The sequence below is a fragment of the Triturus cristatus genome, chromosome 8 (genome assembly GCF_964204655.1).
Source record: "Triturus cristatus chromosome 8, aTriCri1.1, whole genome shotgun sequence".
Lineage (NCBI taxonomy): Eukaryota > Metazoa > Chordata > Amphibia > Caudata > Salamandridae > Triturus > Triturus cristatus.
The window spans coordinates 1304190541-1304205792 of record NC_140591.1 but is presented as its reverse complement, the minus strand read 5'-3'; the positions used below and the strand labels follow the sequence as shown (position 1 = coordinate 1304205792).

The 15252-nt window shown below is 40.6% G+C and overlaps 1 protein-coding gene across 1 annotated transcript in view; it reads right to left on the bottom strand.

Moving 5' to 3' along the window:
• Nucleotides 1-9841: 9841 nt before the first annotated feature.
• GBE1 (1,4-alpha-glucan branching enzyme 1) overlaps nt 9842-15252 on the bottom strand; it is a 753232-nt gene continuing 747821 nt past the window's right edge. Inside the window, exon 16 of the mRNA XM_085623022.1 lies at nt 9842-14206. Coding sequence (XP_085479148.1) covers nt 14150-14206 — 57 coding nt within the window. The 3' untranslated portion in view covers nt 9842-14149. The remainder of the gene's footprint in view (nt 14207-15252) is intronic.

The following is a 15252-nucleotide window of genomic DNA, read 5'->3' as shown; positions in this document are numbered from 1 at the left end:
TATTCATCATATCTGGAGCCGCCATTATAGCAGCCCTTGTCTCCTCGCCCAAGTTCCCCCATTCTGGAATTGCGGCTAATGAGGCTCTATTTAACAGGCATGTTATTTAAGTCCTGATGATGATCAGCTCATCCTTCAAATGGATCGAAACGCCGTCGACACCCTAATACACTTTATACGTAAAAAACCTTTCGTTCATTGCGCTGTAAAGGTGTTTTGTAGTGATTTGTTCTTGTAACACTGTATATCCTCCTTGTGTAACAAACCAGAAAAGCTTTGCCTGAGCCCCCTGTTGTTCATTTTTTCCCCTTGTTTATACACTCTACTGGCTAAGTAGGACACAGGATTGTGTCCCATTTTATGTATTGTTTGATATTTACTTGTAGGTTTAGGATACAATCATGCAGACCTCTGTCCGGCTGGACAAGTCCACTAAATATAGCTACGATTGAGTCTATATTCATTCCTTTGGTTTCCATTTCACTTTCTGGGGACCACTGTTGTTGAAAACAATTGTCTCCCAAGGTCCCTGGTCAACTTCTCTTTGGTTCCCTTATTGTTGCAGAATATATCAGATCATGGAGCAGCACAGAGTCCGTTACCTTATACGTAATAGACAACGCCCTCCTGACCTTAGATGTTGATAATGACTCCTGCATCCTCAAATTGCTGGACGTCTCAGCTGTCTTCAACACGGTCAACCATCCAATTGCATCCACACTCTGGAGTCTCAAATCTAATTCACTGACCATGTTCCTAATTGGTTCTCCTCCTGCCTCTCCATTCAATGATAATTTGTTCACATAGGCACCCTCAGGTCACAAAATATATTTATCACCTGTAGAGCTACCCAGGGTTCCCTATTGTCTGGTATTACCTCCAACCTCTAAATGAAACTTCCTGGGAATCTATTCACAGATAACACTATCAACATTTCCCAATATGCTGATTATACCCAATTCAACCTGAAAGTCTCCTCTTTTCCAGACATCCAAATCCTTAAACATTACCTGAACTTCAACCAGAACTTGATGTCTAGCACCTCCATGAACCTCAACCTAACCAACACTGAATTACTGTTGTTTGCAAAGAATAAGTAAGAAATAGTACAAACCAGTCTCAAAGACCTAAACCTTGATGGCTTGACTTTCACAGAATGCCAAGTCACTTTGAATTAACTTGGGCACCAACTTCACCCTCAAGAAACACCTTGCCTGAAAACAACATCCATCATCTGTTCTTTTTGTATTTGTGGCCTTAAGTGGAAAGGGCATGCCCAGACGTGGGTCCCGTGCTTGCTACACCACCAGATTCAAACTGGCCTGGCTGATGAGGGGTGTTACCCCGAAACCGGTCCGAGGATGCTTCTTTCTAGTCTAGAGAGGACCTGGCCTGGCAGTGTGGGCAGGACTGTTCCCATGAGGAACAGGGTCAAGACTGATTGGCATATGGCTGGCTCTATGTATGACATTGTTCTGCATTCTGTCCATCAATTGTTCTTTTTGCACTTACCAAACATGCCACAGAAAACTGGATGGCTGCATGTCAAACATCCGGATTTACATTTGATCATGGAAACCTGGTTGAATCCTGCATTGGACCTGACACCGCCACAGATATTCCCCTTCCCAGGCTACAAGATCACAAGATAAGACAGATTTCATAAGTCCTGAGGTGAAATCTCCATCATCTACAAGAACACCATCAACTGCACCACCTTCACAGACATGTCATCCTCCAACATGGAACACCTGTCATTCAAGCTTCATTTCAAAGCCAACTTCACACTTAGTGTTGCTTTCATCTACAGACCACTGGGACCGTGGACCAACACCATCACGGACAATGTCACACCACACTCCCTCAACGCTAACTGTTACATCCTACTCTAAGGTTTGAACTTCCATCTTGAAGACCACAACAACACCACCTCAAAAGCACTCACTAAAGGCCTTGGAAGCCTCGGCCTCACCCAACAAGTAAAGGGTACTACCCACGTCACTGGACACCTCCTGGACCCTATTTTCACTACCTTTGACAACATAGTAGATGAGCCCACACCAGTCTTTTGGACAGACCATGCAAAGTTCAGCATCACCGTCCCAGTCCAACACACACCCACCACCACCAGACCAACCCACTGACCAAAGAAGATAAGCCCACACAAGTCTCTTCGACAGACCGCACCCTCAAGTTCAGCATCACCATCCCCGTCCAATGCACGCCCACAACCACCAGACCAGCCTGCCAAAACTGGAACAGCATCACCGACAATGACTTGACACCACTCTCAACACCTACCAACTTGAACACAGCAACAGCACCCACAAAGCCATCATGAAGTTTAACAGTTGGATCACCTCCAATGCCAACTCCCTGACCTAAAACACAGCAATACAACCAGATCTAAACTCCAGGCAAGTTGGTACACAGAGGAACTCAGAATGATTAAACACCACTGCAAAAACCTGGAGCGTAAATGAAGAATGAGCCTGGACAATAAATCTGCCCTGAGACGCTACCACTAAATGATCTGGACTACCAAACGCACCCCTCCGGTGGACCAAATCAATGACAGCACCAACAGAAGCAAAGAAATATTCACCACTGTGAAGGATTTTACCTCATCGGCTGCAGCCGCCAACTCTATCTCCCCCTCACAGGACCTCTGCAACAATCTCTCTCGATTCTTCAGCAACAAAATCACTGCCATTTACAGCAACTTTAAACCGCAACCAGACATGACAGACCTCGCCAAACGCCTCTCAATCGTATGCAAAAAACCGTTGTTAACCACATTGCCAGTCATCACTCCATAAGAATCTGCCATTACCATGAAGCCCATCCACTCAGGGGCCCCATCAGACCCCTGCCCCAACCATGCGTGCTCCAGAGGACTGCAACCCATAAGTGCCATGCTCACACCTATTCTGAATGCCTCCTTCCTTTCTGCAACCTTCCCAGATGCATGGAAACATTCAATGGTCCTCCCATTGCTGGAGAAACCCTCTGCAGAACCATCAACGCTTCACAACTGCAGACCAATCTCCTTGATACCATTCCTGGGCAAGGTTTTAGAGAACATCATTAACAGACACCACACCAAATTCCTTAACAAACACCAACACAGTATGTGTTAGAACCAAACACAACACTGCAACTGCCCTCATCGCCACCACAGAAGACATACACATGACTCTGGATAAAGGAGACACTGTGTCCCTCATCCTCCTGGACCTCTCTGCAGCAATTGACATGGTCTCCAACCCCATTCTCTTCAAACGCCGAAATGTCATCCAGGGACACACACTCCTATCTCCTGTTCCTGACAGGAAGGACCCAGTTAGTCAGCCTCGTACTGTACACCTCTGTTACCTGGCTGGATGACTTGGTTTTAAGAGGGGGTAGAGGTTTCTGTTCATTGAGAATGAAGGGAAAGGAAAGGAGGTGGCAGGAGAGGAGGTTGATATTTGCAGTACAAAACGTGAGGTGACAGTCAACTCTGTGTGTATGTGAGTGTGTGGGAAGACTGGGGGAAGCTAGAGGTACCTGTTGGCACGACTGCATGGTCCATATTCACCTAGGCTTAAGGAAGGGAGAATTGGGAATTTAAGTCGGTGCGCATGAGGAAGAGAGGTGTCAGGAAGCTGATGACGTTTTTTAAATCATGAGATGGGGAAAAGATTGCCAGTCATTTCCACAGATTACGTCAAACCAAGTAAAATCATGCGAGTTGTCAAGAAACCAGGCTTTCCTCAAAATTTCATTTAAGGTGGACTCTTACTTAATATTCTTCTCACATATGCTTTGGGTGGTGCATATCTTAATTATATATAGTATTATCTCCTGATATACTGCTCATTTGTTTTATGGACTGTGCTATTTCTTTCCTTTTCCCCTTCTCCTTATCTGGTTTCCCTTTCTCCTTCTAGTATGTACTCTCCACTAGCATGTCTTATGCCAAGTTCTCTGTGCATATTCATTTTGTCAGATTTTCTTTTCTCCAATGGTTATTGGGAAAGACTTGAAAGAAGAACACACAAATCCTTAAAGACTTGCAAAACAATTTGATTGCAACTGCACACTTGCAAGCATGAGAAAATAAGCACAATCTAGTGATATGAGTAGAGGAATCATTTACAATGAAGGTCAACACAACATTATTCAAATACAATTCATATTTATATTCTGCAGCAGAAGTGCGTTTTACTCCAAGTCCTCATAGCAGTTAAGATAACAGTGATTAAAGAGTGGCCCACCACACAAGGTAAGAAAATAATTGTGGCAACTCCTATACCATCACTGAAGACTGCCACTAAAGCAATGGGCTACAAGTCAGGCCAGTACCGAAGTACAGTTTGACTATGATCTGGTAATGAAAGCACTAATTTCTTCAAAATCAAAAACAATTCCTGAGACACTAATGGTAAAGCCGCTGCATGACTATTGTGATATCTTTAGCACAGATGGATCACGCCATTCTGCAGGAGGCACTAAACAGTAGTACTCCGAAGCTTGTGCTGCTGTGCAAGGGTGTTTGAAGATTCAGAATTTAAAATTAAGTATATGCTTGTGAGTCCAATGGTTGACCGTGGAAATAATTGTTGTCCTACTAGCCTTTTAGAAAGAGAATGCCTCAATTGCTACATTAATCATATCTGATTCTTCATGTTGTGTTCAATGGTACAATGTAGTTTAAAAACATAGGCAAAACATTATTTACAAAGACTCAAAAGGCATGACGATCGGAGCTCAACAGCTCGGGACACATATCTCTGTTCCAGAGGTAGCTTCTGTTGGTGGACGTTCAGACCATGCTGGTGCATCAGACCGAGGGAATCCACTTCAAAGGCAATTCTGCAACTGATTAGGCTGTGAAATCTTCCATACAGGTGCAGTCACAAAGTTTCAGCAGTAACCTTGCTGTTGCCTAAAACGGACCCAGGTTTTGCCCTGCTCAGCGAAAACCTATGCCACTGCTAGTGGCAATGTTGCGATAGTTACCTGGGGTAAGAAATGCGCAACTGGCATCCACTGATTTATTGAAACCATCTTTTTATGTATATATTTTTTATTCATGAAATAATATTCAAAAACACAGCCTGGTTTCCAAATCATTCCACCCAATAGTGGTATAAAATTACATCAATGATCATCCCACATTCCCCCAGCTCTACTGCCATAACAAGCACTGCAGTGCATTTATCTGACATTTTGATCCACTTTACCAGAACCCATACATATTACATGACTAGCACCAGACCAGTAGTCACATTGTAAATTACTAATATGTGCTCGGCCATCCCAGGGTTCCTCCGCACCTTCCCCCAACACTCCCTTCCACTTCATGGGGGCTTAGCCTCCCGTGGCTCTAATAAGTCATTAGGCAGCGCCTCCCAGGCTCTCATATCATCCATCACTTTATCCTCTCTGCGAATCTTGCGCATAAAGTACTCTTCCACTACGGTCCACAAAGCAATATGTCGCATCCAATCTGAAATCAAAGGCGGAACTTGAGAAATCCACCAAATTGCAATTCTATGCTTTGCCAGCCAACCCCCAGTAGAAAAAAAATGCTGACTGAGCCACCTCACCTTGCGTTTAGGAACCAGTCTCAGCAGGCACACCCTGACACTCCGATCAAACTTCCAACCAGATGCACACTCCAGTGCTGCCCCCTACTCCTGCAAGTAACTCCTGAATTCAGGGACATCCCTCACACCATGTGCAAGAAGTCCACTTCACCCTTGCTACACCGTGGACATGCGGACACTCGGCCCGCATATATAATACCCAATAATTTAGGTGTAACAAACTTAGTGTATAAAATATATTCGATCAGCCTGACAGGAGCATTCGTTGAGGTCTAAGACACCACCTCATGGATCGTATGCCATTCTGCGTCATTGAGTTGTTACCCCAGGACATCAAGCCATTTCCCCTGAACAATCAGCTTCAGAGCTCTGTAGAGCTGAGAGACCAAAAGCCTCCCACACACCAGGCTCAGTAAATCCACATGCACTGTGGAAGCCAATTTTGCATACTGCAGGATTTGATCGTCCCGCAAGTCAAAAGTTTCTGTCGCCTCAGCCATTGCAATAAACATGTCATTGGGATAGAAATCACATAGCACCCCGCAACCCCCTGCTTTCCACTTGTTCTCATTTGGTGGAATACCTGCAGAAAGCGCCATAGAATCCATACGTTCAATTCACGTCCATACGGTGTCCTACCCAACACCCTACACACCAAACATTCCCAGGCCGTACATACCTTGCTGATCACAAAAGGCACAGAGCCAGGGCCCCATCTACAGACAATAATAGTTCGGGCAGGGAGGCGGACCCATGCTTTCCTTCCAACAATGGTTTCTCCCAGTTGCTTTCCTCGTCCAAACAATGGACCCCATGTTGCAGCTGGGTAACATTCATTTTATTTGATAAGGAAAGATGCGTGGTATCTTGGGGTAGATGCTTGGGTGGTATTCTGTTGTGAAATACAGAACGCTGGAGCGAGTGATGTCAAGGGAAACATTTGGACTGAGATTGGCAGTGGCTGGGGCCCTATTTAATGAAAATAACTTGCTCGTCATAAACAGACAACTGGATGCCTATTTAAACTCTACTACTGTCACGTCTTTCCTATGCTAGAGTTCTATATTGTACTTCCCAAGGTACATAGATGTGAAATTAAGAATAACGAATCTAAAAATTGCCTCTGTGCACTTACCTTCTTGATAGTTTAATTTTTGATATTTTCTTCATAATATTGCAACACTCGATATCTCTTTGGCGCTATTCCAGACTACAACCGCACTGCAACACTAGATCATGGCCCGGTTGAAGAAAGGATTTGAGCCATTTTATTTTGGTCGTTTGCAAACCTGATGACCTTCTGGGACTTGGTCTAAAATGGTAAGAAAACAGGTGATGTATGCTTTGACGTGTAGGAGTTGGGCATACATCTCCGGGTTTGTGGCACAGACAAGTGTTTGAGGAATCCACTGAAGGCAGATATATATATATATATATATATATATATATATATATATATATATTTGTCGAAAGAATTTTTCAAACACAAGTAAGAAGGCAAGTTTTTTTTAACTATAGATGAATACCAAGAATTGCAGGATTTAAAAGAAATGTGATTTTTAACTTCAGAGGAACTTGAACGTTGTTCTAAGTTTAAATGATTCTGTAAACCTACGATAAATGTATTAGTACACGGAAACATAATTTACTCTATGAGCATTTGCAAAACAAAATGTCTTTTAGGGAATGAGTCATTTTAAACCTCAAAGAAAAGGAAAACCACGATAAAGCAAAGATTAGTATTTTTAACATTTATTGCCGCTAAATTATCTCCGAGTATTAACAAGTCTTGCTCGTGAATTCTTTTTCTAATACAAGTGAATTCGAAAAGGGGAATTCCGGAAATATGGAGCCACGCAGCATGCAGTAACAGAAACTACAAAAATATCAGCAAAGTGAATGAATATCTCGCACATAATTAAACTGTCACACTCTATTGCAAAACAAAGACACACATCTAAAATTCCAAAACACAAATTGAATTCAGTAGTTATGACAAGGGCACTGATTTTCTTAGAGTCAACATTTAAAAATGCCTTAATAACTGCTTGTTCAACTAGGGGCAGTTAGAGGACGGGGCATCATAACGAAGCGTAGCACGTCTGTCTATACACACAGATACAGCACAAAAGTTAGCTAAGATTTGTATATTATTATGTGAAACTATAGTTCAGAAGTGCTTTCGCTCCAGCAGGGCCACGTGAGAAGGTGAGGAAGGCCACACAATCAGTGGTAGGACGGACACATCTCCTTGCGAGCTTGAAATTGACCTAGGGCGGAACTCCATGCCAAGGTCACTTCCGTCTTCGCAAGTTCCGCAATTATGATTTCTCATGAACCTTTACATACGGAGACAATCGTGCTGTTCCATGGACTGTTAATCACCACAACTAATAATTATCCTGTAAAATGTCATATTTCGTTTGACAAATGTAAATGTAAGCGTGTTCTTTAAAATAACTGCATTTTTGACAGAAATGTTTATACAATTAACAGATGTTCTTCCTTAAGTAGAATTTGAAAAAAGATCACTCCTAAAAAAATGTATCGAGTTATGAGGAAATGCACTAGGAGATATACATTTAGAACTGCAACAGGCAGTGTTGTATCCAAAATAAGACATGTACAGCAGCTTCCCAGGCAAGTAGTGAGTCGGATACACAAAGCTTTGCCATGTATAAAATTCAGAGCACCTCATAACACTTTGGGTAGAGTGTTGTATATTTAATATCTAATTATAATTATCACCAACATAATTAACACTAGAACATTATGTTAAATTAACAGCGATCTCCAATGCTGAAAATTTGGGGGTGCCTTTTCAATTTTCAATATGCACTCAAGTTCATTTTTTTATGATCCTTTTCCATGTGGCTGTTTCAAGATGCTGCAGACCTCTCCAGGTAAGCTATGTGTAAGCCTCTGAATGTGGAGTAAATTAATTGGTGTAAAGCTGTGCTCAAATGAAGACCCTAATTTGGTCCAGAGGAAATCTTTCTGTTTCCTTATGTTAAACATCCATGTTAAATGTCAAAATAAATACGATGTAGCTTTTCAAACTATGTATGAATTAATGACTTTATGGGCCGAACTGACCTATTTAAGTTGGGAAATCTTCTGCCCTCCCATGTAAAACATGGCGCCTCCCAGGGCTTGTAAATTCAGCAATGTGAAAAAAGCTGGATGAGCCAAACTGTTGTCAATGAACAAAACTGCTTTCCTAGATCTCCCAGTATCAATGTCACTTTTTTTCTAAGCATGGCAAAAGTTCCAAAGAACAATTTTGGGGTGTCCCCCCCCCCCCCCCCGCCCCGTGCACCTCAAACAATTTGCACTTATGTTCACTGTGTTTATCTTACTAAACATAAACTTCATAAACTGTGCTGGGAAATTGATAGGCCTTGTAGTAGTAGATTAAAGCAATGCACGCTCAAAAGTGCAACGGTTGCAGTTGGTATGTAAAATGGCAGTAGTGACTAGAGAGGCAGTGGAGGATCTTGATATTGGATACTGCAGACACAATTTGAGAATTGCAAATTCTGACCTTATGCTTTTGCATCTCTAATTTTTTTTAAATATTTTTCAGCAATTCAGACAAACAGTCCAGACTCTGCTCTCAAAGACACTGACCACACGACTTTCCCTTCAAAACACGGACTTTGTCAAAGAGACAGTTAAATATCAGAATCCTTCAAATACACTTTATACCATTTTTACATTTGTTTAGAAAACAATTGTCTTGTCAAGAAAATAGAGGAATTGGGCTAGAGAGGAAGGGGCTAGGGTAAGCCTAGTGTAAGGAGTAAACCCAGAAAGTGGTGACAGACTGAAAAGAGGGGTCACCATACAAATGTCACGCACTATAAATATTTTATTCAGAAAGCAGTGCTATCAGCCACACTTGAGGTTTTTAAACCCAACAAATTCAGCTCATAAGAAATCTTTTCATAAACTTCGCTGTCAGCTTTCCTTTCTCATCACTCCTATTCCCAACTCTTTACAGACTGAAAATCAGATGTGAAACAACTGTAGGATTCATATCCCACTAACAAGAGCGATAGTAAATAGTTATTTCATTTTTGCTGCCTTTCACGCATTTACCTTTTTAATGCTCATCTTCATAGGTTTTGATATACTGCTCAGCCTCATAATACGGATGGACCTTTGACCTGCAATACACTTTTAAAAATACTGCAAGAGAAATAGTGGCCTGCTTGTCTGAATGAAACCTCTGCTCAAGAACATTCATTCAGTTCTTTAATGGGTCAATGTAGTTTAACTCTTTTCGGGAATAATTATGCTTCCTAATGAGATGATTCCAATACTTTCAAGGCATGACACAATCTCCAAACCAAAATCAAATTTTCCTAAACAAACAAGGAAACACCGAGCCACTATCACACAACATACAACCCAGGACACTATGATTCCCAGGACACTATGATTCGGAGGATTTAAAACTATTGCAGCAAACATAACATTTTATTGTTAAACGCTTATTTTATGTTTTTAAGTTAAAGTCAGTCGTTCTGCTAATTAAAAAAAATGGTAATTTAAACACTGTAGTAAAAAAAAGAAGAAACAAAAAGAAATGGCAAATATCAACTTGTACGGAATTCTCGGGGAGACAGGCCATGTAGTGTAGTTGCAATTTCATTTAGGAGTTGGAACATGATTTAACAAAGGCGTAGGAGGAACTTAAACAATTATTGACAATTACTACATTTAAATAAGACCCTTAGAATGCACATGAGCTGGGATGAGAACAATGTTTCTGTATAAGCTGCATAGTCATCCAGTCCCAGGGGATGTACTGCATTCAAGAATTATTATTTAAAAACAAAGCTATCCCGGAGTCGCAGGAAAAAAAAGGTACTATTTCAACAGTGAAGCGATTCAAATGTTATGAACGGGGGCCTGGTTCATAAAGATTGGTGTACAAGTGTGACTTACATTTGCAGATCTTCTACTTTCCTCATAAATTTCAGGAGTACTCCTGACTTACCCCGGGAATTTCAAAGCACTACAAGTGGAAATCACAGAAACATCTTTTATCCCCTGTGCAGTGAACGTGCCAGTCCAAAGAACCTGATATATGCCACTTTAGACTGATCTTAAAATCGAGATCCGTTTTTCTAACTAGAAAAATTAAGAATTTAGCCGTTAACACTTCTTTCCACGAATTAAAAAGGTAACACGGAGCCTAAGTCACTTTCTAACCAGATTTTCCAAGATTTCACTTCGACACTAGATCACAGAACAAGCCAGAGTATAAACGCTGGGGACCATTGGTTTTATTATTTCTGACTGGAGAGCACAGCACAGTCAAAAGATCTAGTTGTGCATTCCAAAAAAACATGTTGGATATTAACTGTAGAGGTAAGGTTTATATGCCACAAACTGTCTAGAACATGTGCTTGACATATTGCATTTATAGCAGGATAACAATTTCGATACCAGGGACAGTACTGCCGAAGTGCCCCGGGGAGGTGGGGGGTGCAATAAGCATTTGCACCTGCTTTGTGTGCCCTGGGGCACTTTGGTATTACAGAGGGGGCCGCAGATGCTTGCGCGTCCTCTTCTGTAATACGATAGCGCTTAGGCACTTAAAGCGTCAGAACTGAAAATGAGCAAATCCCTTTCTCCCTCGACCAACGCCATATTACAGATACGGATGCACAGGCAAAGAAGCTGTCAGGAGGGGCACTGATAGTGCACCCCCTAAAAGGAGGTGCACTGTCACTGCGCCCCCAGTATCCGCTCTCGGGAGTGGGTGCAGGGGGTCCCATGGACTCCCCAGACACCCCCTTGCACTCACTGAACCCTCCTGCACGGCATCTCTAATCCCCTTTCAAAGTGCAGGCGGGTTGCCGCCTGCACTGTGAAACACAGAGCGGCTTCAAAGCCGCCGCCCATTTTTCACATGAATGTGCTGCCCGCACATTCATCCTAATATGGAACATTTTCCTTTTTAAAAGGTACACCATGCGCAACCAAAGAAAATGCGCAGTATGTATAATACGACCCTGGTATATTAAAAAAACTATTGAAATAAATGCATCCACAGAAGGAATTTGCTAATATTGGAGAGGTTATTGCTTGACAAACATTTAGGAATCTAAATTTAGAGAATTCTACAGAGTGTACAATTTTACCAGGAATGATACAAATTCTTTAGCAGTTCATATTGGAGGACAATAAAAAAAAGTAATCCAAACACTTAACTGTGGTCTTAACTGTTATGCACAGAGTCTTTACATTTCAAGTGAAAAATCGGAAATTAAAAAAATGTAAATGGATTGCTTCAATAAAGGTTGAGAATAAAAGAAAAGCATCCCAGAGGCTCTTTTTCAAATTAACATTATCAGTACTTTAGAGCTTTATTTTCAGGTTTCTTGGCAAGGTCTAGATTGTGATTACACCTAATTGGGTGCTAATTATATGCGAATTCCAAGGCCGAATGCTAAATCATTTCCTGTCATCAGCTGGGACTTACTCAGTACTTTAGTGTGACTCACAGTTGAATTCACAAGTCTGCTTCGTAAAACCGTTTTTTTTGTAAGCATGCCTTACTCATGTGATGAAATAAATAAGTCACATACATTTGGAGTAAGACATAACTACTCACAGAAAATACTTTGGTCACTTAGATTGTATTTAAAAGTCAGTGACGGCCGGTGCAGGTAAGAGCGCGGCAGGGGGATGCGAGAGGGGGGAAGTCGACAGAAAATGACGAGGGAATATAAAATAAAAAGATTAAAAAACACTTACATTGCACTACCCGCTTTGCCGAGGTGGCGATGCGGCGAGCACAAGGTATGTGTTTTTCTTTTTTTTAAATTGTATTTTTCCTTGTCGTCATATTGACTGCCCCCTCCCTCTGCTCCACCACCCCATTTGTCTTACCTGCACCACCCATCACTGTTAAAAGTAGACCCGTGATAACCAAAGAGTTTATCTGATACAGAATATTTGCCTAATAATACTACAGGAATGTGCGCTCCAATTTAAATCAAATTGAGGACACTATAGCTTGTCTTAGTTTAAATGTACATGTTCAAGACCATGCAAGTTATTTAGAGAGGTGTCATCAACAATGTCCTAATGGTACCATTTATAGATAAAATTAAGAATAATACAATACTGCAGAATGCAGTGTTAATCACCACAAGTCGATGAAAAAAAGATCTGGCCACACATTTTTTGTCAAAAAAGTGAAAAACCTTTTCTATTTAATTAGGTATAACAATTAATATTATGATGCATCAAAAATACATAGAAAGGAAAAGGTGCTCAAGGTGTGGAGTGCACATAAAGTGCTCATGATTGTGCAGGCAGTGGAAATAGGGGTAAGTAAGGAAAGCCAAGACTGGTGAAAAGAAACCACGTTTCAATAATGTGCATGAAAAGAGTAAAGATAACAATTTATAATAACTTAATTGTGCATATATATGTGTAGTAATCCACAGTGTTTCGACCAGTCACAATTCATCAAGTCATCATCAGGACAAAACATTAATGGAAGTGATGGTGCATCACTTAGTGCATTAGGAAATGACAAACCATGTATTTTTCATTGGTTGACCACTTTTGGCTGCATTACTTTTCCCAGCAATACGCCCTGCTGCGAAGCATTGAGCACTATAATTACAATATTCATTCATATCGCCAATACTGATCCTGCAGCAATCTATAACTTTGGTGTTTCTTTAGGGTTTTGTCTTGATGATGACCTGATGAATTATGATGGGTCGAAACGCCTTCAGCACTATATCAGCTGAAAAAGATGTGGATTACTGAACACATTTGTGCAATGAAAACTTTATACATTGTTTTCTTTATACTTTTCATGCACATTATTGAACTGTGTGTCCTGAGCACTTATACACACTCAAGGCTATTCACGTCTTTTCTATGTAGTTTTGATGCAGCTTAATATTAACTGTTACACCTAATTAAATACAAACTTTAAAAAAAACATTCTTTTTTCATAAACTTGTGGGGCTTAACAATACATTCTACAGTATTTTATTATTCTTAAATCTATCAATAAATGATACCTTTAGGACATTGTTGATCACACTGGTTATACCCAGGGCCTTTTAAGGTTTATGGGTGAAGTCTGTTTTGTATATTGCTAGTTATTTAGAGAGGGCACTATAGCACTGCGTTTAGTAATTATTGATTTAGCCTTTATTCAATGTCTGTCTTAAGTTGATGTCAAACATACTCTAACAAAACAAAAGTTAAAATAAAGACAACAAAAAACATCAGGGGAGACGTGTTGCATTGAAATCACTTCAAATCATAACTCTACCACAATATAACAACTAGACAGACTTTATCTGTCCTATTTTTTACCCTTCATATAAAAATAAAATGGTCACTAGCTGGCAGCTAATGCTAATGAACTGCATCACATTTGTGTGGCCTATCAGGTATGCTGGTGCAGGAAGGTAAACCATACAATGCAGAAGAGCGATACATTATTTTACAACTGCTGTCTATTCTACACATCTCGCTTTCAATGATACTGCATCATCCTCTTCAAGTCTTCAATTGTGGATATCCATATTCTGCAGAACTATTGCCACTCTGCTTGGAATGTATACCTGGTGAGCAAAAAACACAGCACAAGTTAGCATTGAGTACAGTGTTATAATATAAATGCTACATATGTTTTTAGGGAAAAGTAAAGACCCGTCCCTGTATATCGAGTATCTCATGTGTGTGACTTGAACATTTGTTTCAAGTAAACAGACTATCCTAAAACCCAATGTGGTAAAAAATGTGAATTGTACAGAATGTGACTTTTACATCAGAATTAGTCATCAGCAGTAATAGTTATGACACCAATCTTACAAAATAACATTTTGTTTTGTTGGGTATCTAATTCCATTAATCAGGAAACACCTGATAATGGGATAGTATAGTAGCTGGATTACTTATCAGTAATCTTAATTACTCAGATTCTATCTTCTTCATCCAAATACAAATCAAAATAAAAAGAAACATCCTTCATCCGCTAGAATTGCACTTCTCTACCCAACCTTTCTTCCCTTTCCATATTATTTCACTCTGATCCACCTCCTTTGAATCCCATTAAGGTTCCCTTATTTTTCTCCCACACCTTGCCAAGGCGTCTACAGTGGAAGCGATGGACCGTAAGTACTGGGGACAAGGAAAGGAGAATCAGGGTAATAAAGATATGGTAGCAATTCAACCATTACCTTCTCATTCCCTTCTTCTTTCCATTACTTATAAAAATGAGGAAATATCCAAACAGAATAACTTCATATTTAACTCTGTTACTAAAAAAAAAGCACGCCATCAACCAGGTGTAATGCACTACTTTTAAATTTATTATAATATTACATCTGATTGAAATGAAAAATGAAAACGAAATTAAAGCACATTACATTTTCGAATCACACTTGTGCTACAAAAAACTCAGAATCCCGAGCTACATCAAACCTTCAATGTGTTGCTCCAAGTCGAAACCTTACACACGTCCACAATAGAGGCGCCTCCCCATTTTGCCAAAGATACTGCCATCCCTCTGGTGGAACAAGTCTGAAGGGATCCTGAAACTTACAAACCGGCCTCAACATAACCCTAAGAAATTACGGTTTTCATCCACAGATGCACTGTAGAATTG